Consider the following 24,188-nt stretch of genomic DNA (forward strand, 5'->3'; position numbering starts at 1 on the left):
CCTATGTTCACGTGTTGTCCAATGATATGTCTCATGAGACATGTCTCGTCTCATTAATGAGACAATTTGTTTCGTCTCATAGGACATTAATTGACACTTGGCATCACGGCACCTGGTGGATAGCGACGAAAACCCGAAAGTTATATAGATTATTTTCCGATTTGCCGCTCAATGTTATTTCCACGCCATCTACCACTTGTAGCGACAACCCGAAAATGATATAGATTTTTTTTCGATTTGCTTTCAATGTAGTTTCCATAAGAAAAAATAAAAAAGACCTCGAAAAACATGTTATGATTGTAAAATGATAATAATATGTGTTTATATCCAAATCAGGTTTAAAATATATCAAAAAGTATAATAATACCTGTGTAATTTGTATTTAAAAAGTGCAAGCGAATCGCCTGAAAACAACAAAAAATACTATACAAAATATAGACATTATTAAATTATTCTTTTATTTGTTTTGCTTTTTCACAAATAATAGAAGGTAAGCATTTTTTTTTATTTTTAACAATTTTGAAAGAAAATTAAACCAAAATAGTTTCTATATTTCTTGTAGTATTTGTTGTTGTTTTCCTGCGATTTGCTTCCCTTTTTGGAGACAAATTAAATAGGAATTATTATTCTTTTTGATATATTTTAAACCTGATTTAGATATAAACACATATTACACTGTGCTACAAAATAAAAAAAAAAAAATACACCCGAGAAATAACATAGTGTAGGCTGTTCGTATGGTCGAATAATGCATAAAAATATTTTTGTTATATTTTTGGAACCCTCCATTTTTTTTTTATTTACAAAAAACCATTTTTACAGACCTTACGATGTAATCTATCAATATTTCAGTCATTTTTCTAACAACTCTCAATATGTTATATGTTTTTGGAAAGAGGATTTCCAGACCGTTTGAATGATGTATATAAGTCTATTTTTTAAACAACTTAAGTGTAGGTTTTTATCCCACAAATCTTGAAAAAGTGATTTTTTTCCGAATTTTTTCAACTTTACCCATTTTTTTTTGCAAAATAAAACAAACAAAAAAATAAAGTAAGATTATAAGACATCCATTTACTAGTTATTCATATAATTCTCATTTCAATGTTCAATATTTAAAACTTTACAGACTCAAATTTAATAAGTGTAGCTATCATGTGAAAATTTTTCAGATTTGTAATTGTTATAATTTTAGAGATTTAGCTTGGTAAAAAAAAGTCATTTTTTCAGACTTTTTCAAAAATCGCTTTTTACCCGTTTAATGTCAAAAAATTAAAAAACATACATTTTTAAACACAAATAAGCGTAGTATGTATATTTAAAATTTATATTCAATTCAAAGTTATATAATTAATTAGTTTTTTGTTTATTTACTACAGTACTTTTTCTTAAATCGGGAACACGTTTTTTGAATATCGATGTGACTTGAAGAATGAATACAAAACTAATTTTTTATATAACTATGAATTGAATTTGCATTTTAAATATACATGCTATGCTTATTTGTGAATAAAAATGTATGTTTTTTAAATTTTTTGCATTAAACGTGTAAAAAGCAATTTTTGAAAAAGTCTGAAAAAATGACTTTTTTTACCAAGCTAAATCTCTAAAATTATAACAATTACAAATCTGAAAAATTTTCACATGATAGCTACACTTATTAAATTTGAGTCTGTAAAGTTTTAAATTTTTTGAACGAATGGTTTGGCTGGAATTTAAAATTGATCGAACAAGGTCCAAGAAACCCCATGTTATTCCCATAAGAAACTTCAACCGCTTGGCGGCACAGGTTATTATTAAGTTAGAGACTTGAAACTTGGAAAATATTTTTTTTAGTTTATTTCCAACCATATAAGATCCTAGGAGCATAGAAATTCTTATTATTTTAAAATAATGAACACCCTATTGTGCACCTTGCAATTCACATCATGAAAAGCCACATTTTCTATTTACGAAAAAATAGCATAGATTCCGCAGTTTTGGTCAAATTCAATAAAAAAAATACGCCAATTTGTGCCTAAATGTATATTCTTTCAGAATATAATCTTACTTTATTTTTTTGTTTGTTTTATTTTGCAAAAAAAAATGGGTAAAGTTGAAAAAATTCGGAAAAAAATCACTTTTTCAAGATTTGTGGGATAAAAACCTACACTTAATTTGTTTAAACAATAGACTTATATACATCATTCAAAAGGTCTGGAAATCCTCTTTCCAAAAACATATAACATATTGAGAGTTGTTAGAAAAATGACTGAAATATTGATAGATTACATCGTAAGGTCTGTAAAAATGGTTTTTTGTAAATAAAAAAAAAATGGAGGGTTCCAAAAATATAACAAAAATATTTTTATGCATTATTCGACCATACGAACAGCCTACACTATGTTATTTCTCGGGTGTATTTTCAGTGTCGCACCGTGTTATTATCATTTTACAATCATAAAATTAATACTCGTTCATATAAAATTAATTCGTAAAATAAATGTCTTTCGAGGTTTTTTTTTTGTTTTTTTCTTATGGTAACTACATTGAAAGCAAATCGAAAAAAAAATCTATATCATTTTCGGGTTGTCGCTACAAGTTGTAGATGGCGTGGAAAGCTATTTCCCAAGTCACAATTGTAAGTTACTTGTTTAAAGATAAGTGCAAAATTTTTTTTTAATACAAGTAAAAGCATTTCGAAGAGGAATGGATACTTTTAAATAGGTATACAGTTTTTTTTTTATTGTTGTTCATGTTTCTTGTTATAAAACAAGTATGAACGCCAAATACCTATTTGATGATGTTTTATAAAGATTCTTTTGTTTTAATTTAAATAAATATACTTAATACTTAATATGCTTACAATGCGTAATAAGGTAAGGTTATAGACTTCAAGTTCTATATGTTTGAGGTTTTTTAAACGCTACGAAAAATTAAAAAAAAAAAATAAAAACTCACCCAAAAATACCCCAAAAAAAGTAGGTGTTTTTCAAAAGGTGTTTTTCAAAAAATTCCTTTTTACCCTATTAAATGACGGAATTTTTTAAAAATCCTTCATTTATATTCAACGTTAGGTTAATATCTTTCAAATAAGCTATATAAGATTTTTGTATCTCTAAATGCTTTTACTTGAAAAATTGTAAAGTATGAACTTTTTTATCCACGTTTTGCACTTATTAATTTTATATTGCTAGTATTTACTATTTTTTTATGCATACGGGATATTATGATGTAATTTAGAATAAGTTTTGACTTTATGTGTCGAGCATGACCAATGTTTTTTTTTTTATTCTACTCTGCTGGCCAAACAATACTCTCAATCCAATCTAAGTAATATGCCACTCTTGTATAAACTGATGGAAATTTAGATTCACATGAAATTCCATATGAAACAACTCCAACTATTGTCGATTCTCCATTATTAACCAATTGAAGTGGACCACCAGAATCTGAATCACAAGCATCCTTGTTCAATTTTGGATCATATGCACAATATTGACCTTCATTTAGCCCAACCTTAAAGGAACTTTTAGTTGGATAAGAATCAATGTGTGTAGAATTGCATTTATTTATTGGTACTGTTGTCATATTAGTTTGAAGAAGAACAGGCGACCGCAATCGAGCTGAAATATAGAAAGAAAGCCAAAGAGTAAGTGATAGAACTTATTTAGTTAGTCGAGGATAAATAATGTCGACATACTTATAACATCTGTAACACCCCATCCAACAACCACTAGATTAGTATTTGAATCGATATCCTTGGTGTCCGTGTAAAGGCATGCAGGTTGCACAAAAGCACTGATCTTAACATCCTGGTTCAGTCGAATTAGAGCGATATCATGGTGCTGAGTGCGAACATTGTATAGTGGGTGAATTGTTATGTTCTGAGAAAAAACAAAATTTTTTCATCAAGTGTCCTTTTTCATAATGTTAATTTCTAATAGAAACATGACTTACCTCAATTGGAATATCAACTGGAGTCAGTCCATCACTATCTTCGTCATCTGCGGTGATATTCCACATAACCACACCTAATCGAACAAATGTTGGCACCGAGCCTGGATGAGTAACACAATGTGCGGCTGTTAATAAGTATCGCTCTGATATCAAGGATGACGAACATCGATATTCAACACCGTCACCGACAGGATAGATCAAACCTCCCATATGGGGATATTCACCAGGTACAACGGGGAGTGGGATGCAAAGGATGAGAAAACCAAGTTTTTCGGCACTGTATTTTCGACAAGCTGCAAAATTTGAGTTCAATACCATGAAATTAATGAAAATAAACTTTTCAACTTTTATTTAAATTGGTTCTAATTATTCTAATAAATGTAAGCTTTTAGCTTACATTTTACATTTTTACATTTTTTTTTAGAAATTCATATGATAAGAATTTGAACAAATAGATACGACCCACATACTTGTAGATACATAGTACAATGTACAACATTATATGTATGCACTAGAGTGACCGCAACTCCCATAGAAAAAATTTTTTGTCTAATTTTTTTCGGGGGAACCCCATAAAATGTTCCGCCTTTGCAGATTTTTAGATAGCCAAAATTTCAGCTCGATTGGATAACTCTAAATGGTGCCGACACTCGCTCAAAGTATCAAAAATCTCTGTTTTTTCACTGTTTTTCCAAGAAAATTAGCTCTAGCTCCCAAACAAATCGGGTTATTTTCACTTTTTATATATTAAATTAAAGGTAGTGTTGTTACACATAATTCAGATGCTAAATTTGTTTAGTTTTACTAAAAATGAAAAATATTGTCATCAATTTAAATTTTCAGTACTTACCTCAAAAAGAGCTGAAGTGCAAACTCGATTTAAAATTAAACTTTTTTTTAACTGTTTTATTCTGCGGATTGGGATAGAATGGATGTTTCTCTATCTCTGGGCCCTCGGGTAGCAAAAGTATGAGGTATAGTCGTGGGGTGAAAGAGCTATTAACAATGAAACTTTCTATGTTATTGGATCGATGTAAGGCATCTGATAGAAATGCTTTTCACATAATTATAGCTACAATAGAAGCACTAGGGCAAAATCCAATTGACGTTGTAGTTTCAAAATCAAACTTACATTCGACAAGAAAAACTTTTGCTTGGTTTAATGCCCCAAGAGCTTATCTGGCTCCTAAACAAGATCTTGATCTTTTGCGTAATAACATTGAATACCGCAAGATAGACAAAGATATTTGAGAGAAGGCTCTTGCTAAATTCTCAAACCATTTATGGTATTTGAGTTCAGAGCTGGCAGGTCTGGCGTTCTTTGACCTAACTTTACGAGATGGCGAAAAATTAGAAACGGCCAACATAATTTTGAAAACCAGTGAAACGGAAACCAACAGAATAGTAAATCCAAAGCTACAGACACATGAAGATGAACAATTTGTCACAGCAGGGTTAACAAATATTGTGAACAAAGAAACATTGAACTTTTTAAGCCGATTGAAAATAGACACAAGTTTTCTCAAAGAACCTCCAAATCTTTGGCCCGAAAACCCGCATTTTAAAGATGGCTTTAAAAAAGTGCAATCACTTAAAGTCGTAAATGACATGACAGAAAGAGGAGTCAAATTAATAACCGATTTTAATAACCTTTTAACTAAAGATGAGGAACAAAAACAATATGTACTTCAAGTAGTCAGTGAGTACCGAAAATTTGTATCCTGATGCTTCCAAAACTACTTTGTAAATCTCTTGATTAAATTTTTTTAGTATTTACTTCATTAATTATGTAGGTATAAAAAATGTAACACGATGTTATTTTTTTTTTGTTTTTTAGGACGTGTGTGAATTGCGTAAAATAGTTAATAGGCTATTGATTATGTCGAAAAAAACAGGGTAATAAGGAACTAAGACGTTCACGGGTTTTTATTGCAGGAATCGTTCAATGGGTTATAAAAGAAGATAAAACCGCGGAGTGCTATTAAATGAGAGGGTGGAAACTGAAGATAGGGGTGCAAAAGCCCCCTTTTTGGTTTTTTCAATATACCTCGTAAACCAAGCAAAATTTTGATATATTGTATATACAACTTTTTGTAGAGAATTAAATTTCCAATTGAAATAATATTTTTTAAAAATTGAAAAAAAAAATTTCATACCAAAATAGTCGAAACAATCATAAAAAAAATATCAAAAAAAATCGATTTTTTGAGTTTTTTTTCTTTTTTAGTTGTACATTTTTTTTGGGTTGAGATAGACATAAACATTGCTCCAAAGAAAAAAAGAAGACTAAATTTCCTTCAAAATGCTGTACTCACTAAATTTTTTCATTGAAAATTGACCGAAGTATGGCCATTTTAATATATCTTTTTTTCGCATTTTTAGTTTTACTTAAGTAAAACAGAAACATTTGAGGGGAAAGTACGATTACTTAAGCACCAAGAACTGATAATGAGATTTTGTAGAGGGGTTAAATACAATCATTGTTTACTATAGGAGGGAGGGTCAATGTCCCCCCGTTTTGGAGGGAGGGGCAATTTTCTAAAAAAAATACTTAAAATTAAAAAAAATTATTAAAAAACAACGGCAACACTTACAGTTTTGATTGATACTTTTTTCAAAAGCTAGAATTATAAACTTAATATTAATTTTAAAATGAAGTTATTTTAATCAATTCTTTTTGAAATACCCGATTTCAAAGTCAAAACTTGTACCTAAAAAAAATGTTTAAAAAGCACATTGAGTACAATTTGTACAAAGACTGTGGACTTCAATACGACAAAGTAAACTGCCTTAATTGATTTCTTATCAAATCATGAAAATCATAATGTTCCTATGCCTTCTACTTTTTGAGAAAATTGAAAAATAGACAAAATACTTTCTTTATCGGAATCACGCGTTTATTTCAAAGAGAATTGATTAAAATAACTTCATTTTAAAATTAATATTAAGATTATAATTCTAGCTTTTGAAAAAAGTATCAATCAAAACTGTAAGTGTTGCCGTTGTTTTTTAATAATTTTTTTTAATTTTAAGTATTTTTTTTAGAAAATTGCCCCTCCCTCAAAAACGGGGGGACATTGACCCTCCCTCCCATAGTAAACAATGATTGTATTTAACCCCTCTACAAAATCTCATTATTAGTTCTTGGTGCTTAAGTAATCGTACTTTCCCCTCAAATGTTTCTGTTTTACTTAAGTAAAACTAAAAATGCGAAAAAAAAGATATATTAAAATGGCCATACTTCGGTCAATTTTCAATGAAAAAATTTAGTGAGTACAGCATTTTGAAGGAAATTTAATCTTCTTTTTTTCTTTGGAGCAATGTTTATGTCTATCTCAACCCAAAAAAAATGTACAACTAAAAAAGCAAAAAAACTCAAAAAATCGATTTTTTTGATATTTTTTTTATGATTGTTTCGACTATTTTGGTATGGACATTTTTTTTTTCAATTTTTAAAAAATATTATTCCAATTGGAAATTTAATTCTCTACAAAAAGTTGTATATACAATATATCAAAATTTTGCTTGGTTTACGAGGTATATTGAAAAAACCAAAAAGGGGGCTTATGCACCCCTATCTTCAGTTTCCACCCTCTCATTTAATAGCACTCCGCGGTTTTATCTTCATTTATAACCCATTCAACGATTCCTGCAATAAAAACCCGTGAACGTCTTAGTTCCTTTCTAAACTACATAATCAATAGCCTATAACATAGTGTAAAATTTTTGACACTATTGAGGTGAATAAAAAAATTTTCAGCTGTTAAAATTTTATTGGGCTCTGGGACTTGGCTAAATTTGAGTTAAATTTTTTTTGCAGATGGTTTTGTTTTGTTTTTTTTTTTTTTATTAAAAAGGATTTTCATAGCAGAAAAGAGGCAGAGAAAAATATTAAACAATAAGCCATACAGCTGAAATTTTTTTGTTCACCTCAATAGTGTCAAAAATTTTACACGGTGTACTATTTAACGCAATTCACACACAGCCTTAGAATTCTGTTAAATGTTTCGTTTTTTTAAATAAAACAGTTTAAAAAAAAAAGTTTCATTTTAAATCGAGTTTGCACTTCAGCTCTTTTTGAGGTAAGTACTGAAAATTTAAATTGATGACAATATTTTTCTTTTTTAGTAAAACTAAGCAAATTTAGCATCTGAATTACGTGTAGCAACACTACCTTTAATTTAATATATAAAAAGTGAAAATAACCCGATTTGTTTGGGAGCTAGAGCTAATTTTCTTGGAAAAACAGTGAAAAAACAGAGATTTTTGATACTTTGAGCGAGTGTCGGCACCATTTAGAGTTATCCAATCGAGCTGAAATTTTGGCTATCTAAAAATCTGCAAAGGCGGAACATTTTATGGGGTTCCCCCGATTAAATTTCGAAAATCGATTTCTTGCGGTCACTCTAGTATGCACAACTTGATAGATTGATTTTATATTTTAGTGATAAATCGAAAATCTCCATTTAAGTCTATTTCAAAAAAGCTTTGAACAAAAAAAAAAAAATATCTGAAAAAAGTATTTTGTTATAATAAGTCGTTTACACAAAAGCGGATAAGCATTAATTGAGTGCCTCTTCTATTTAAACTTCTGTTTTTTTTTGCTATAAGAGTTCACTTTTAAAATAATACAGCATAAACACAAAAAATATTCATTATTTGTTTTTCTTGGGAATGTCATTCTTAAGGTATAACTACAATGGCCACTTTTTGCAAAAAGTCAAAAAGTGAAAATTTTCAAACTCATTTTGTGACAGTTTTTCCGACCACAAAATTAAAAATATTGATGCAGAAAGCTTATTTTTTGGTTTAAAAAACAATTTTTGTAGTTTTTTTCAAAAACAAATAGCGCTAGAAAGAAATAAAAAATTTTTACTTTTGTAAATTTCCCACTTTTTCACTTTTTAGGTCATTGTAGTTATGGCTTTAAGCTCAAAAAGTGAAAAAGTACAAAGGTGAAAATTTTTAAACTTATTTTTGTATAGTTTTTTCGGGCCAGAAAATTAAAACAAATGATTCAGAGAGCTTATTTTTTGGTCTAAAAAATAAATTGTATACTCTTTTTCACAAAACAATTTCGCTAAGCAGAACAAAAATATTTTCACTTTTGTACTTTTTCAAAAAGTGGTGTATGTAGTTAAGCATTTATAGTTGTAGGTATTGTAACGATGAATTACTGAACTACTTTTAAGATAAAAGTCTGAACACACTACCTACTCCTGCAAAGGTAGAAATGTGAACGGACCTTTAGTAATTAAGAAAAATATCTCATTGAACACATCTAAAAATATCCCACTGAACACATCTAAAAATATCTCACTGAACACATCTCAAAATATCCCACACTGAACACATCTCAAAATATCCCACTAGACTGGAAGTATGAAGTGCCCTTCCTGGAAAGGAAGTTTCGAGAGACAGGGACGAGAGCCTTCGAGGACGTTCTCGAGTCTCGAGATTCCGGTATAAAAGGCAGCGTAGACACCGACCGGAGACAGTTTAATCTTGAAAGTGAAAGAGTACAGTACAAAGTGAAATAAAGTGTTGCGAATTGTTAGTAGTAAATAAAGTGATTTAAAAGTGTGTTTGTTTGAGCGAATAATAAAAGTAAATTGAGTTGAAATAAAGTGTGTTCTTATTTGAACGGAAATATAAGTTGAAATTAAATAAGTTTTATTGTGAACCCGGAATAAAACATTACATTGGTGTCAGAAAAGTGGAATAAAACTTATTTATTTGTGCGAATCAGATAATTTCGCGAATAAAATAAAAAGTGCGCGTGTGTTTTAACAATAAACAAAGTGTAAAACATTTTGAAATAAGTAAAAGTGCTCGCGTTTTGAAAAGTTAAAATGGGTAAAACACTAAATCAGTTAAGTTTGACTGAGTTGAAGGCGGAATTGACTAAGCGAAGTCTTCCTACTGCTGGATCGAAAAATGATCTCATTATTCGTCTACAGGATTATTTAACCCAGAAAAACGAAGATTTGGATACATTTCAATTCGAGGTTGAAATGATAGAAGAACGAGTAAGTACTAGTTCCGATATGTCATCCATGATGGCTGTTCTCCTTGCAAAATTTGAAGAACAGAAAGAACAAATTGAGACACAACGCAAGGAACAGAGAGAACAAATGGAAAAACAACGTACCGAGCAAAGGAGTGAACAACAGAGTGTTCTCGAACAAATGGAAAAACAACGTACCGAGCAAAAGAGTGAACAACAGAATCTTCTCGAAAAATTAGATGAACAGAAAAACATCATCCAAGGTAAGCTTGACGCGATCGAGAACAAGTTCGTTGCTATTGATGCTTCCATCAAATGCGTTGAAAAGCAATCTCAAGAAAAGTTCGAGAAAGTTGAAGAAAAACTCGAGAAAGTAGAAGGAAAGTTCGAGAAAGTGGATGACAAGTTTGAAAAAATGGAAGTTAAAATGCAAAGTATTACTGAGGAACTTGACAAGGTTCGGAAAATTAAGATTCGAGAAAGTTCTGGTGAGTACCCAAAGAAGAAGGAAATGCATCCACCAACATTTGATGGACAAAGTTCTTGGTCGATCTACAAGAAACAGTTTGAGGCAGCTGCAGCAACAAATGGCTGGGATGACGAAGACAAATGTATAGCGCTGACTCTTGCTCTTAGAGGTCCTGCTGCTGAGTTGTTACAAAATTTACCACCAGAAAAGAATGGTAACTTTAACGCTCTTGTCCAGGTCATTGAAAAACGCTTTGGAGATGGCCATATGCAGGAAGTCTTCCGCGTCCAACTCAATACAAGAGTCCAGAAAAGAGGAGAAACTCTGCAACAACTTCAAGCAGATATTGAAAGGTTGGCTCATCTGGCATATCCGACAGCAGGAGACGACATTATCAATCAGTTTGCGACAGAAGCCTTTGTACGTGCTGTATCTGATATAAATCTTCAGCGAGCAATTCGAACAGCTGGAAAACGTTCCCTTCCTGAAGCATTAGCGTTTGCACTGACTATGGAAGCAGCAGAACAGGCTTCTCAAGGCGTTCATCGGGTAAGAGAAGTTGCAGCGGAGGAATGCTCTTGTCAAAAACTCGCATTCCAAAGAAACCAGCGAGACGGAGCTGCTCGATGCTGGAACTGTAACAAGACAGGACACCTCCAGCGGCAGTGCAGATTGCCACCAAGAAGAACTGCTTGCGAACACTGTGGAAACAGGAATATTGCCCAACAACAGGTAAGCGATACAACTAACACTCATGCTCATCTTGATTCCCATTCGGGAAAACGAGTAAGAACCAACTTCGAGGGGCAGAAGCTGGTTTCTGGTATCGATGGCCCCAGAACCACAATTCAAGTCTCACAGAGTAAACGAGACAACAAAAGTCTGACAGTGGAGGCGACCATAAACAACAAACAACACGTGGCTACAATTGACACCGGTGCCACCGCCTCTATTGTACGAAGAGACTTGGTGAAGATGACATGGCTACATAACACCAACAGCTACCGTCTGAAGACAGCCACAGGAGAAGCAGCAAGGGTGTACGGTGAAGTTCGTCTTACGATCCGTATGGCAGAACTAGAGTTTTCGCATGTGTTTTTGGTGGCAGATATATGTGACGAGTGCATCATTGGAATCGACTTCATGAAGGACCATGAAATCATTTTTGGATATAGGTAATCAAGTCCTGAAATACAGAAATGTGGAGATCCCAATGGTCTATGGCAACGAATATTCTACAACAATTAGAACTGTCATCAAAGAAGACATGTGCCTGCCTCCTTCTTCAGAAGTTTTTGTGTGGACGAAACTAAAGGGGAATATTGGAAGCCATCGATACCTCATGGTTGAGCCAGAAGTTAAACAAAGTTCCCAAAACATCATCATCGGGAAGACTCTTGTGGCACCAAAGAACAACATGGTACCTGTACGCATACTTAACATCAAACCGTACCCAATCAAGCTTAAGAAAGGAGAAGTTGTTGGGCAATGTGAATCTGTGGCCGCAATAACTAAGATCAACGAGGTGGATACACAGATGACTATGAACTCGGAGAAACTAAAGAAACAAATTCTCAAATCAGACAACTTGAGTCAACATCAGCTTAATGTTGCGGGAAGTCTTCTTCACGAATATGCTGATATTTTCTCTTCACCCAGCGGGCAATACGGCCGGACACAACTGGTGCAGCATCGAATCGATACAGGAGATGCTAGGCCGATTCGTCAACCAGCAAGACGTCTCCCGTTGGCCAAACAAGGTGAAGTTGAAGAAATGATAACAACAATGAAGAAAGACGGGCTAATCGAAAATTCCAAAAGCCCTTGGGCATCACCGGTAGTTCTCGTCAAAAAGAAGGATGGAAGCACTCGATTTTGTGTCGACTACCGCAGGCTGAATGATGTGACGAAGAAAGACAGCTACCCACTGCCAAGAATCAGCGATACTCTAGATGCAATGGAAGGAGCACAATGGTTTTCGACTTTGGATTTGAAGAGTGGCTACTGGCAGGTAGAAATCCATCCAGAAGATCGGGAGAAGACGGCTTTCTCCACAGGAAATGGTCTGTGGCAGTTTAATGTCATGCCGTTTGGGCTATGCAATGCCCCAGCTACTTTTGAGCGCTTAATGGAGTGCGTTTTAAATGGATTAACCTGGAAATCTTGCCTAGTCTATTTGGATGATGTCATCATTTACGGGAAAACATTTGATGACCATTGTGAAAACCTAAAGGCTGTATTCCAAAGGCTACGAGAAGCACATCTTAAGTTGAATCCAAAGAAATGTGCACTTTTCAAGACCGAGGTTAAATATTTGGGGCATATCATCTCATCCCAAGGAGTGAAGACTGATCCTGAAAAGGTTGACACTGTGAAGAACTGGCCAACCCCTCAGGAAAAGCATCAACTTCGGAGTTTCCTCGGTCTGGCAACGTACTATCGACGATTTGTGAAGGATTTTGCGAGAATCGCCAAAAGCTTGCACCAACTTACGGAGAAGGGTAAACCCTTTAAATGGTCAGGTGAGTGTGAGAAAAGCTTTCAGGAACTGAAGCTGCGGTTATGTGAAGCTCCTGTGCTGGCCTATCCGACTCCAGGCAAACAATTCATCATTGACGCAGATGCAAGTAATGTTGGAGTTGGTGCTGTTTTATCGCAAGTTCATGACGGAGAAGAAAAGGTCGTTGCCTATTTCAGCAAGGTACTCTCGAAACAAGAAAGAAACTATTGCGTGACCAGAAGGGAACTTCTAGCTCTGGTATTGGCAACAAAGCACTTCCATAAGTACATCTATGGACAGAAGTTCCTTCTTCGCACAGATCATGGTGCACTAAATTGGCTTTTGAACTTCAAAAATCCAGAGGGTCAAGTAGCAAGATGGATCGAGATACTTCAGACGTATCAATGTCAGATTCAACATCGAAGAGGAAAACTGCATTCAAATGCAGACGCATTATCTCGACGCCCGTGCAAGCAAGACTGCAAACATTGCACACGACTAGAAGAAAAGGAAGTTGTGGCTGTTAGAAGAACGAGAGCTGATCCCATTTGCGGCTGGAGTAATGAAGAACTCAGAATGGTCCAACAGGAAGATTCGGACATCGAACCCATCCTTGCATGGAAGGAACATCAAGAGAAACCAGAATGGGCCGACATCTCCGACCGAAGCCCCACTCTAAAAGCATATTGGGCACAATGGGACTCACTTCATGTGCAAGAAGGGCTACTCAGGCGTAAGTGGGAATCCGCAGATGGTAAATCCTATGTAATGCAGCTAGTCGTACCTCAGTCAAAGGTAAATGATGTTCTCCGAGAGATGCACGGTGGAACTTCTGGAGGCCATTTAGGCATCAACAAGACGCTGGAAAAGCTACGACAGCAATTCTACTGGTTACGTATGAGAGAAGACGTTGAAAAGTGGTGCCGAAAATGTGATACTTGTGCCGCTAGCAAAGGACCAGCTAGAAAAATCCAAAGCAAGATGCAGCAGTACAATGTGGGTGCACCTTTTGAGAGAATTGCAATAGACGTAGCAGGTCCTTTTCCCGAAACCAACAACGGAAATCGATACATCCTTGTAGTGATGGACTACTTCAGCAAATGGCCTGAGGCATTTGCCATTCCAAACCAGGAAACCAAAACAGTTGTGGATAAGATTGTCTTTCATTGGGTGAGCAGGTTCGGAGTACCCATGGAACTTCATTCCGACCAAGGAAGGAACTTCGAATCTAAGATTTTTCAAGAGGTTTGCTCACTCCTTGGCATCAAGAAGACGCGAACAACACCGCTTCATCCACAATCTGATGGGATGGTTGAGCGATTTAACAGGACACTTAAGGAACACCTGTCAAAAGTAGTCAATGATAATCAACGAGACTGGGACCGACATATTCCATTATTCTTGATGGCTTATAGAAGTGCAACACATAGTTCTACTGGACATACACCATCGGAAGTCCTATTTGGCTCAACAATACGTCTGCCAAGTGAGATAAAATTTGGAAGTGTTCCAAACGAGCCACATGAAATGGATGAGTACGTAGATAACCTGAAAGGAACACTGGCTGACATTCACCAACGGACAAGGACAAATATAAAAGCGTCTAGTGACAGGATGAAAACAAGATATGACGCACGAGCGACAGCAACAGGGTTTCAAGAAGGAGAACTTGTGTGGTTTTACAATCCCCACCGACAGAAGGGACTATCACCGAAGCTACAACAAAACTGGGAAGGCCCTTACACAGTAATAACCAGAATTAACGACGTGGTTTACCGTATACAAAGAGGGGTAAGAGGCAAACTTAAGGTAGTTCATTGTGACCGTTTACATCGTTATAATGGTGATAGAAGCAATGGAGTTGTTCGGGACGAACAATCCTAAGAGGGGGGCAATGTAACGATGAATTACTGAACTACTTTTAAGATAAAAGTCTGAACACACTACCTACTCCTGCAAAGGTAGAAATGTGAACGGACCTTTAGTAATTAAGAAAAATATCTCATTGAACACATCTAAAAATATCCCACTGAACACATCTAAAAATATCTCACTGAACACATCTCAAAATATCCCACACTGAACACATCTCAAAATATCCCACTAGACTGGAAGTATGAAGTGCCCTTCCTGGAAAGGAAGTTTCGAGAGACAGGGACGAGAGCCTTCGAGGACGTTCTCGAGTCTCGAGATTCCGGTATAAAAGGCAGCGTAGACACCGACCGGAGACAGTTTAATCTTGAAAGTGAAAGAGTACAGTACAAAGTGAAATAAAGTGTTGCGAATTGTTAGTAGTAAATAAAGTGATTTAAAAGTGTGTTTGTTTGAGCGAATAATAAAAGTAAATTGAGTTGAAATAAAGTGTGTTCTTATTTGAACGGAAATATAAGTGGAAATTAAATAAGTTTTATTGTGAACCCGGAATAAAACATTACAGTATTATGAATAATTTTTTTGGTCAAATTCAGATTCGTGTCGCAATGAGGCTTGCGTCAACACAGCAAACTAGGCTGACTATGAACAAGAAACGAAATGCAAAAAAAATTGTTCCTTCAGCCTAGATATTTGTAACTTTTATTTTTAAACGTTATAATCATGCCTATTACCGAAGACGCAGTGATTCACTACCCGGGAATCTACTCGATCCGCAACCGCATCAAATTTCAATCCGTGAACTCCCCGGGATAAACTGTATTACCGTTCCACGAAACCACCCTAAACTGCTTACCGACATATGTCAAATGTCATTCTATCACTTCCGCACCGGCGAGTTCAGTAATAGGAAATCTGACGAAAGTGAATCTCATTCCCGCCGCAGTGATTCTGCATCTTCGGTAATAGGCATGAATATTAGCCCTGTTCCATTGGAGGTGGTAGTTTACTCGTGAGTAGAAAATCTAGTACAACAACTACACATTCCTATCTCCTCGAGTAGAAGATCATGTGTTAATTCTAGTACTAGATCTATTCATGAGTAAGCTACTACCTCCAATGGAACGGGGCTATTGACGAAAACGGGTTATTTTTGTACTTTCTATATTTGAACCTAAAACTGGTGTAAAGGAAACAAATTTTTTTAAATATTTTGCTGAACTTCAGAACTAGGGGTTAAAAATTCCATTTTTCAAATTCATACGTGATATACATTGGTACAATTTATTTTACATTGAAATTTAATAAAAAAAAATTGGTTGAGGTGTAAGATTTCAACCTGAATTCGATGTTAAGGTGTGACTGTGAATTGAGTTAAATATTTAGCAAAGGATATAGACACTATAGAGGTGAAAACATAAAATTTCAGCTGTTAAAGATATATGCTGATGTTCTGGGTCCAGATTAAATTTGTGTTTATCATTTTTGATAAACGGGGTTTTGTGTATTTTTGCAAATAAATGTTCAAAATTTTTAAGAAACAAAGAAATTTGAAAAAATAATTCAAGAACGTTGACCAAACATAAAACTCAAAGCACAACGCGTTTTGGGAGTCTGAAATTGTAAGGACTTACTAATATGTTTTTAGCACCATTAAATCTTTTTTCTTGCAGCAAGGAAACTTTCAAAGCCACGTCAAAAATGTATCAATTTAATATTTAACACATGTGTTGATCTCAAAAATCTGTCTTTGGCTGAATATTTAACCCAATTAACAGCCTAAGAACTAAGAACATCAATTTTTTGTTATTTCTAGATAACTTTTTTTATACAAACCATCAGTAAGAGAAAAGTCCATTATTTGTCATTGTATTGCTGTTTAAACCTTTGATTGTATCTAGTGTTTTTTTTTTTTATATGATATTTTGCGAAACAGTTTTCTTTATAAGGCGAAAAAAAGCTTTTAAAAATTTTTAGAAAAAATTGGTCGGCCTTAACTAACCCTCCCCGAAATAAATTCTAGCTACGGCTATGTCCCCCAATATAGTCTAAGATCCCGCCATATAACGACATACCCTCATCGTTATACCAGTTGAGAGTTATATTTTCTGAAAGGTAATGTCTAAGGAAATATATTGCACATGGGTTGCCTAGCGATATCCTGTCAAGGCATAGGGTTGCCAGGCCTTAAAGTTTATTTTTGCGTATTTTTGAATACGCGACCCTGCTTATATGGCAAGCCTAAGAGTTATAAAAAAAATATTATGTCATAGAAAATTTCATTTAAAAATTTTAATTTTCAGGATTTTTTAAAATTTTAAGTTTGAGTAGGGTAAACTAAGGTGAGTTTAGAAAATGGGCAAAAATCTATTTTCTAAACAAAACATGATAGAAATAAATTTGAAATTGGAATCGATAGATATTATAAAAATATAAAAGCCACACAAACAAATAAAAAATGTAAAAAATCTACAGCTCGAGATATAGTCTTTTTAAAGTCATGACAATCCAATTCGATATTTGAGAAATAATTCACCAAAAATCAGAATGAAATTTTCTTTTAATAATTTTTATTTGATAAGTTAGAAAAAATAAAATAACTTGACACGTATCTGTCAAATTTTTAATTTAACTAACCGTTTTTGCGGAGGGATTTTTTGAAAAAGTCCCTATTTTCGTATTTCAATATGTTAAAGGAAAAAATCCCGTCATAGGACGACCTATCCACCTCGTTATACCAGTTGAAAGCTATATTTTCCTAAGGGTAGTGTCTAAAGAAACAGTTTGCACATGGGTTGCCTGGCGACATCCTGTCAAGGCATAGGGTTGCCACGCTTTAAAGTTCATATTTTGAGTTTTTTTGACAACGCCACCCTGCTCATATGGTAAGTGTTAGAGGTGTAAAAAAAATTATGTCAGAGAAAATTAAATTTAAAAATTTGAATGTTCAGGATTTTTAGAAATTTGACATTTTAGAAGGGGAAACTGAGGTTAATTTAAAAAAAGGTCAAAAAGCTATATCCTTAACAAAGAGTGGTAGAAAAAAGATTTATACTGGAATCGATAGATATTGTTAAATTATATAAGTCACACATACAAATAAAAAATGTAAAAAATCTGCTACTCGAGATATGGACGTTCAAATGTCAAAACCGTGAAATTGGATGTTTGAGAAATAATTCACCAAAAATCAGCACGAAAGGTATTTGAAATAATGTTTATGTTATTAGAAAGCATAAATAAAAAAACTTGACACGTATCTGCCAAATTTTTGATTTGACTTAGTTTTTGGTTCCTGTGCATTTTTGAAGAATAACACCGAAACAGTGAATTGAATTGTAAAAATCTGTAATTCTTCAAAAATACACAGGAACCAAAAACTAAGTCAAATCAAAAATTTGGCAGACACGTGTCAAGTTTTTTTATTTATGCTTTCTAATAACATAAACATTATTTCAAATACCTTTCGTGCTGATTTTTGGTGAATTATTTCTCAAACATCCAATTTCACGGTTTTGACATTTAAACTTCCATATCTCGAGTAGCAGATTTTTTACATTTTTTATTTGTATGTGTGACTTATATAATTTAACAATATCTATCGATTCCAGTATCAATCTTTTTTCTACCACTCTTTGTTAAGGATATAGCTTTTTGACCTTTTTTTAAATTAACCTCAGTTTCCCCTTCTAAAATGTCAAATTTCTAAAAATCCTGAACATTCAAATTTTTTAATTTAATTTTCTCTGACATAATTTTTTTTACACCTCTAACACTTACCATATGAGCAGGGTGGCGTTGTCAAAAAAACTCAAAATATGAACTTTAAAGCGTGGCAACCCTATGCCTTGACAGGATATCGCTAGGCAACCCATGTGCAATTTATTTCCTTAGTCACTACCTTTCAGAAAATATAACTCTCAACTGGTATAACGACGTGGATAGGTCGTCCTATGACGGGATTTTTTCCTTTAATATGTTGAAATACGAAAATAAGTACTTTTTAAAAAAATCCCTATGCAAAAACGGTAAGTAATATTAAAAATTTGACAGATACGTGTCAAGTTATTTTATTTTTCCTAACTTATGACATACAAATTATTTAAAAAATCTTTCATTCTAATTTTTGGTGAATTATTTCTCAAATATCAAATTTGAGTGTCATGACTCTAAAAAGACTATATCTCGAGTTGTAGATTTTTTACATTTTTTATTTGTATGTGTGGCTTTCATATATTTATATTATCTATTGATTCCAATTTCAATTTTATTTTTATCACGTTTTGTTTAGAAAATAGATTTTTGCCCTTTTTCTAAATTCACCTTTGTTTACCCTACTCAAACTTAAAATTTTAAAAAATCCTGAAAATTAAAATTTTCAAATTAAATTTCCTATGACATAATATTTTTTTTATAACTCTTAGGCTTGCCATATAAGCAGGTTCGCGTATTCAAAAATTTGCAAAAATGAACTTTAAGGCCTGGCAACCCTATGCCTTGACAGGATATCGCTAGGCAACCCATGTGCAATTTATTTCCTTAGACATTACCTTTCAGAAAATATAACTCTCAACTGGTATAACGATGAGGTTAGGTCGTCCTATGGCGGGATCTCCTACTAATAGAACAATATTTTTGGTACATTTCTAATAGGTACTAATTTTCATATTTTGAATGGCAAAAGTTGAAAAAATTATTAGAAAGAAACTGAAAAATCTGGAAGTATAAGACAGAAAAGTGGAAATATCGATTGAACCGCAACAGATAGCCCAGAAGTGGAATTAGGTGGGGAGAAGGTAAAAGAAAAAAAGGTAAAATGAGGTTTTAAACAATTTTTGGCAAAAGTACCCGTCTTATTGTAACAAAATATACATGTAAAATTTGTAGATAAATTCAAAAATTTTAAACTTTTATTTGGATCATTTTTTTACTTGTTACAGCATTAAACATTTTTACAAAAATGTCAATAACTAAATATAGTAGAAAAAATCAACTGCTTTTAAAGAAAAAACCCAATGAAAAATGTTTTAATCCATTTATCATAAAATATAGGTACAACTTTGTATTTATTAAATTTAATCAAAATCCAACTGTTTTTGATAAAGATGAAAATACATACAAAAATTAAAAATTAGTTTTTAATTTTGAGGTTTTATGTTAAAAAAATACTCAGATAAAATTTGTAGGTAAATCTTTTAATTGCACTAGTGTACGAAAAAATAAAAAAAATTTTCGACACCAAGTGCCGTTATACTTTTTATACATCTAGATTCGAGCCCAGGAAAATCGAAAATCTTATCTAAAAAAATGTTTAGGGATAGCTTTTCAAGATATGATTTTTGAAAGTTTTTTGTCGTTTTTTTTTTTAGTGCAAAATATTTTTATTTGCAATACCATTTTTTTTTTTCAATGCAATTATTATAGTTTTGTTGCAATAGACTTGTTTTTTTTTTAATGCAAAATTTTTAATACAGTTTTTTTATATGCAATAATTTTTTTTTTAATATCAAAAGTTTTTTTTTTTTTATTGATATTTTTACAACCCTGGATCGTACTTACCTACTTGTACTTACTTGGTCTAATGGTAAGAACAAGTGTTAAAGCTTACAAAACACCTGTGTGACCTTCAAAAGTATGCCATTAGACATTTTTGGACATTCTTAAAAAAGAATTACCCAAAATCACCAAAATATCTTAAATTTTTCTAAGCCTCAGTTAGTTTTGGCTACAGCTCTAGATAGACACAAAGACAGGATTGCGATAACTGCTCTCGAAAGGTTTGACATAAAAAGTGATAGACAATTTATTGTAACTTATTCGATTATCTGAACTCTAACAAAAGTTAACGTCCTAAAACCTAACAAATTTTAGGTACAATGTATACGACATACCTGCCACTGATGGTCTCTCAATTCCGCTGATTTGTGTCTTCTCTGTCACATTTGCCTGTTTAGAATCTCTGGGTGTTCTAGAAAAAAAAATATATATATTTGAAATGTAAATTAAGGACTGTTTTCTATTTCTTTAAAACTTCTTTAATAGAAATGAAATTTCGGCTTCCTGCAATCAAATTTAAATTTCACTGTGATAGCTTTCACCATTTGAAAGTAAGTTACATTTTACATACAAAAAAAAAAATAACATTAGACATTGAAAAACTTATAACGCGATCAAGATTATGTTTATGAAATGAAAATAATTGTGTTTTAAAAGTTCCGTAAAAAAACATTTTTTTGGTGTAAATTTTGACTGGACAAAAATTTAAGTAATGGAAAATCCAGGAAATTTAATTTTTTTTTAACTGTATACAATTTAACTTACCCTGTTGCAATTTTATCGGTTAGTAATTGAGAAAGTTCGGATGGATTGTCATTGAAAGATGGACAGCAAATAACTTCATCCATATTAATAAATGAACAACGAATCATAAAATCGTATTCCATGGTTTTGTTTTTTAATCCTTCATAATATTCTCTGCAAGATGTTAGTAATTTACAAACTCCTGGTTCACCGGTTCTTGTTTTACAACTTGCTCCTTCTTCCAGAGATACTGAAATATTTTTTAATTTTATTTATTAATTTTGTTTGATTTAAGTTGTATATAAAAATATAATACACTACTAGAAAAAATTAAGGGATTGGGCAAATTTCAACAGGCCGTAACTTCGAAAGAAATGGTCGTACAAGAAATCGATAAAGAAGGAAATTGTAGCTCCAAGTGTCTAGTTTTTGGATTAGAACTTTAAAAATTTTTAACCTCTGCGGTTTTTGAGTAATCGTAGAAAAACCAGCAACAAAAAAATTTTCCAAAAAACCACCAAAAGCCCTTTTTTGTTGCATTTTCAAATTCATGTGAAAATAAGAAAAAAATTTTTTTTGGAAAAGCAATGGCTAGCCGTTAAGGAGAATTCATTCAAGTTCTTGAAACCCACCTTTAACTTTCTGTGCGATCATTGGTTGCTGAGATATCGATAATCAAACACAAAGGATTTTTTTCCATTTGAAGACCGATATCTCGGCGAGAAGTGGACGTATCGAGGTGTTCAAAAAAACAAATTAAAGCTAAATAAACAAAGTATCCGATCCTTATAGTGGTTAAGCTAAAAAAAAATTTTCCACGCCCGTAGACCAAAAAAAAAACTAAAAAAATTTTGAAAATTTTTTTGTTGCTGGTTTTTCTACGATTACTCAAAAACCGCAGAGGTTAAAAATTTTTAAAGTTCTAATCCAAAAACTAGACACTTGGAGCTACAATTTCCTTCTTTATCGATTTCTTGTAGGTACGACTTTTTTTTCGAAGTTACGGCCTGTTGAAATTTGCCCAAAAATTTGGAATTTTTTTTTGATCCCTTAATTTTTTCTAGTAGTGTATAAGAATTCTTTTTTGGTTTTTTTTTTTTGTATTTCTTAAAAATAAAATTTCATTTGAATTCTTGCAGAATCTAGTGGGTTAATTCCAAAATAAATACAGTTTCTTAAATACGAATGATACCTAGACAAAATTGTTGCCACAAAATAGATCTTTTTTTATGGATCCTTCTAACCATAATAATGCCCTTAAAGCATGCGTTTTCAATGACACTTTGTGATCAAAAATGAACAAAAAAAACCGTCTTGAACTTAACCTTTTCGAATAGTCAAAGAAAAATCAATCATGTGGTAAATTTTTGTTTTTCTAGGTATTTTACATATTTAAAAAAAAAAACTGCATTGTTAATGCACTTTATTTTGGAATTGACCCACTAGATGCTGCAAGAATTTCACATCTCATCCAAACCAAAGATACATCCAAGATTCCAATGATTCACCCAGATGTAGGGGAAATGGGGGCAAGACGGTTCTATGGAAAAATATTAAATTGGCAGGGCTTTTAATATAAAATAAATGCTTTCTGGTAAGATCGATTATGTCTGTAAGTATGAGCAAGTTTGGTTGAAATCCCAAAAAGTTATAGTAAATTTTGTGATTTTTCATCAAATCGTCATGTTTTGTGTGAAAAGAAATTTGTACTTTTTTAAATGAAACATTTAAAAGTATTAACTTTTTCTTTTTTTTGTAATAAAAGTTGAAAACCGATGAAAATATAGCATACGTTTGTGATTATTGCAAAAATATTCAAAATTTTAAGATAGAAACGGTTTTATTATCAACAGAAGTTGATAGGGTAGCCTTGCCCCCATGTGGGGGCAAGACGGTTTTTTATTACATGTTTTTTCAAATCGTATTATCTTTTGTTAAGTTTTTTTAATTTTTTTTTTTAACAATGAGATTTTCTTCAAAAAACATTAAAGTTAATGAATAAACACTTTATTTTAATTAAAAGATGTTTTTTATCGGTTTTTAAGACGGTTAAACTTTAAAGGGGCGGTCTTGCCCCCACTTCCCCTACCTACTTATTGCTGTAGTATATTCAGAAATCAACTTACAACCAGCTTCAGAAATTTCCATTCCATTAACGGCTAATAAAATACACGCCATAAAGCAAAAGGAGACTTCCAAAAACTTCACCATTTTTGTTGAGATTTTTTTTAAAACACGCACTATCACTCAATAACTTATAAGTGGATTTTGACAAATAAAACTAAAAAAAAAAGTAATTCTACTTAAATTTAGAACTTCACGATCGCCTTACACGTCAAAGAAATTTATAAAATATCTTGAAAAATTATTCAATGACCGAATTGTGAGTTTCCAGATATTAATCCGACTTTAAAATTATATTTCTTCTAATTTCTTTTACTTTGCCTATTATGTTCTGATCAAGTTCAAGTATGAATAGCGAATGTGGATTTGAAGTCTAAATTCAAGTGGTTTTAAACAAAAAAAAAAAAAATGAATCCAAAACTCCTCAAAACCATAATATGTACTTGTACTACACGGTTAAAAATTCTGGAGTATTTTTTAATACTTTTTGGGTTACATATAGGTCTACACCAGAAATCTATTAAAATTTAATACAAGACAAATATTAAAATTTAAAAAATGTATTAAAATGTAATATAGTTGTATTAAAAAATAATACAGTTTATATTAGAATTTAATACCAATTGTATTAAATTTAAATTATTGCATATTAAAATTTAATCTTTTTATATTAATTTCTAGAATTTTGTTAAAAGATAATACAAAAATATTTCAATTCAATACCAAATGTATTTAAAGTTAATAATACATATGTATTCTTTTCCTAAATTCATTATTGAAAAAAATATTAGTCATAAATAATATAATATTATTGTCTCTATTTTGTTTGTTTCACAAACTGTGGCATGTAAAATCTTATTGCCGTTCAAAATTCATCTGCAATGTATGTATTTTGCTTCGAAAAAACACAAAGCGCCTTCCTCTGTCGGCACACGGGTGCGAATTTGGCAGGACAAAAATAAAAAAATTACTATTTT

The 24,188-nt window shown here is 32.4% G+C and overlaps 1 protein-coding gene across 1 annotated transcript; it reads right to left on the bottom strand.

Moving 5' to 3' along the window:
* Window positions 1–3,116: 3,116 nt before the first annotated feature.
* Window positions 3,117–23,549, bottom strand: LOC129910547 (serine protease persephone-like). The gene is made up of 6 exons (XM_055987973.1): window positions 23,214–23,549; window positions 21,109–21,337; window positions 20,679–20,755; window positions 3,940–4,232; window positions 3,683–3,866; window positions 3,117–3,605 (listed from the first exon to the last, which is right to left on the bottom strand). The coding sequence occupies exons 1-6, from the start codon at window positions 23,296–23,298 to the stop codon at window positions 3,274–3,276; spliced, it is 1,200 nt and encodes a 399-aa protein (XP_055843948.1). The 5' UTR covers window positions 23,299–23,549; the 3' UTR covers window positions 3,117–3,273.
* Window positions 23,550–24,188: the final 639 nt, after the last annotated feature.

The sequence above is a fragment of the Episyrphus balteatus genome, chromosome 2 (genome assembly GCF_945859705.1).
Source record: "Episyrphus balteatus chromosome 2, idEpiBalt1.1, whole genome shotgun sequence".
Lineage (NCBI taxonomy): Eukaryota > Metazoa > Arthropoda > Insecta > Diptera > Syrphidae > Episyrphus > Episyrphus balteatus.

Bases quoted from the DNA above. Each gene is read 5' to 3' on its own strand.
- LOC129910547 (XM_055987973.1), bottom strand. From the start codon at position 23,298: ATGGTGAAGTTTTTGGAAGTCTCCTTTTGCTTTATGGCGTGTATTTTA. The intron at 21,338-23,213 runs GTAAGTTGATTT...AAAATATTTCAG, and splicing joins GGAAATTTCTGAAGCTGGTT to TATCTCTGGAAGAAGGAGCA. The intron at 3,867-3,939 runs GTAAGTCATGTT...GTTTTTTCTCAG, and splicing joins CAGTTGATATTCCAATTGAG to AACATAACAATTCACCCACT.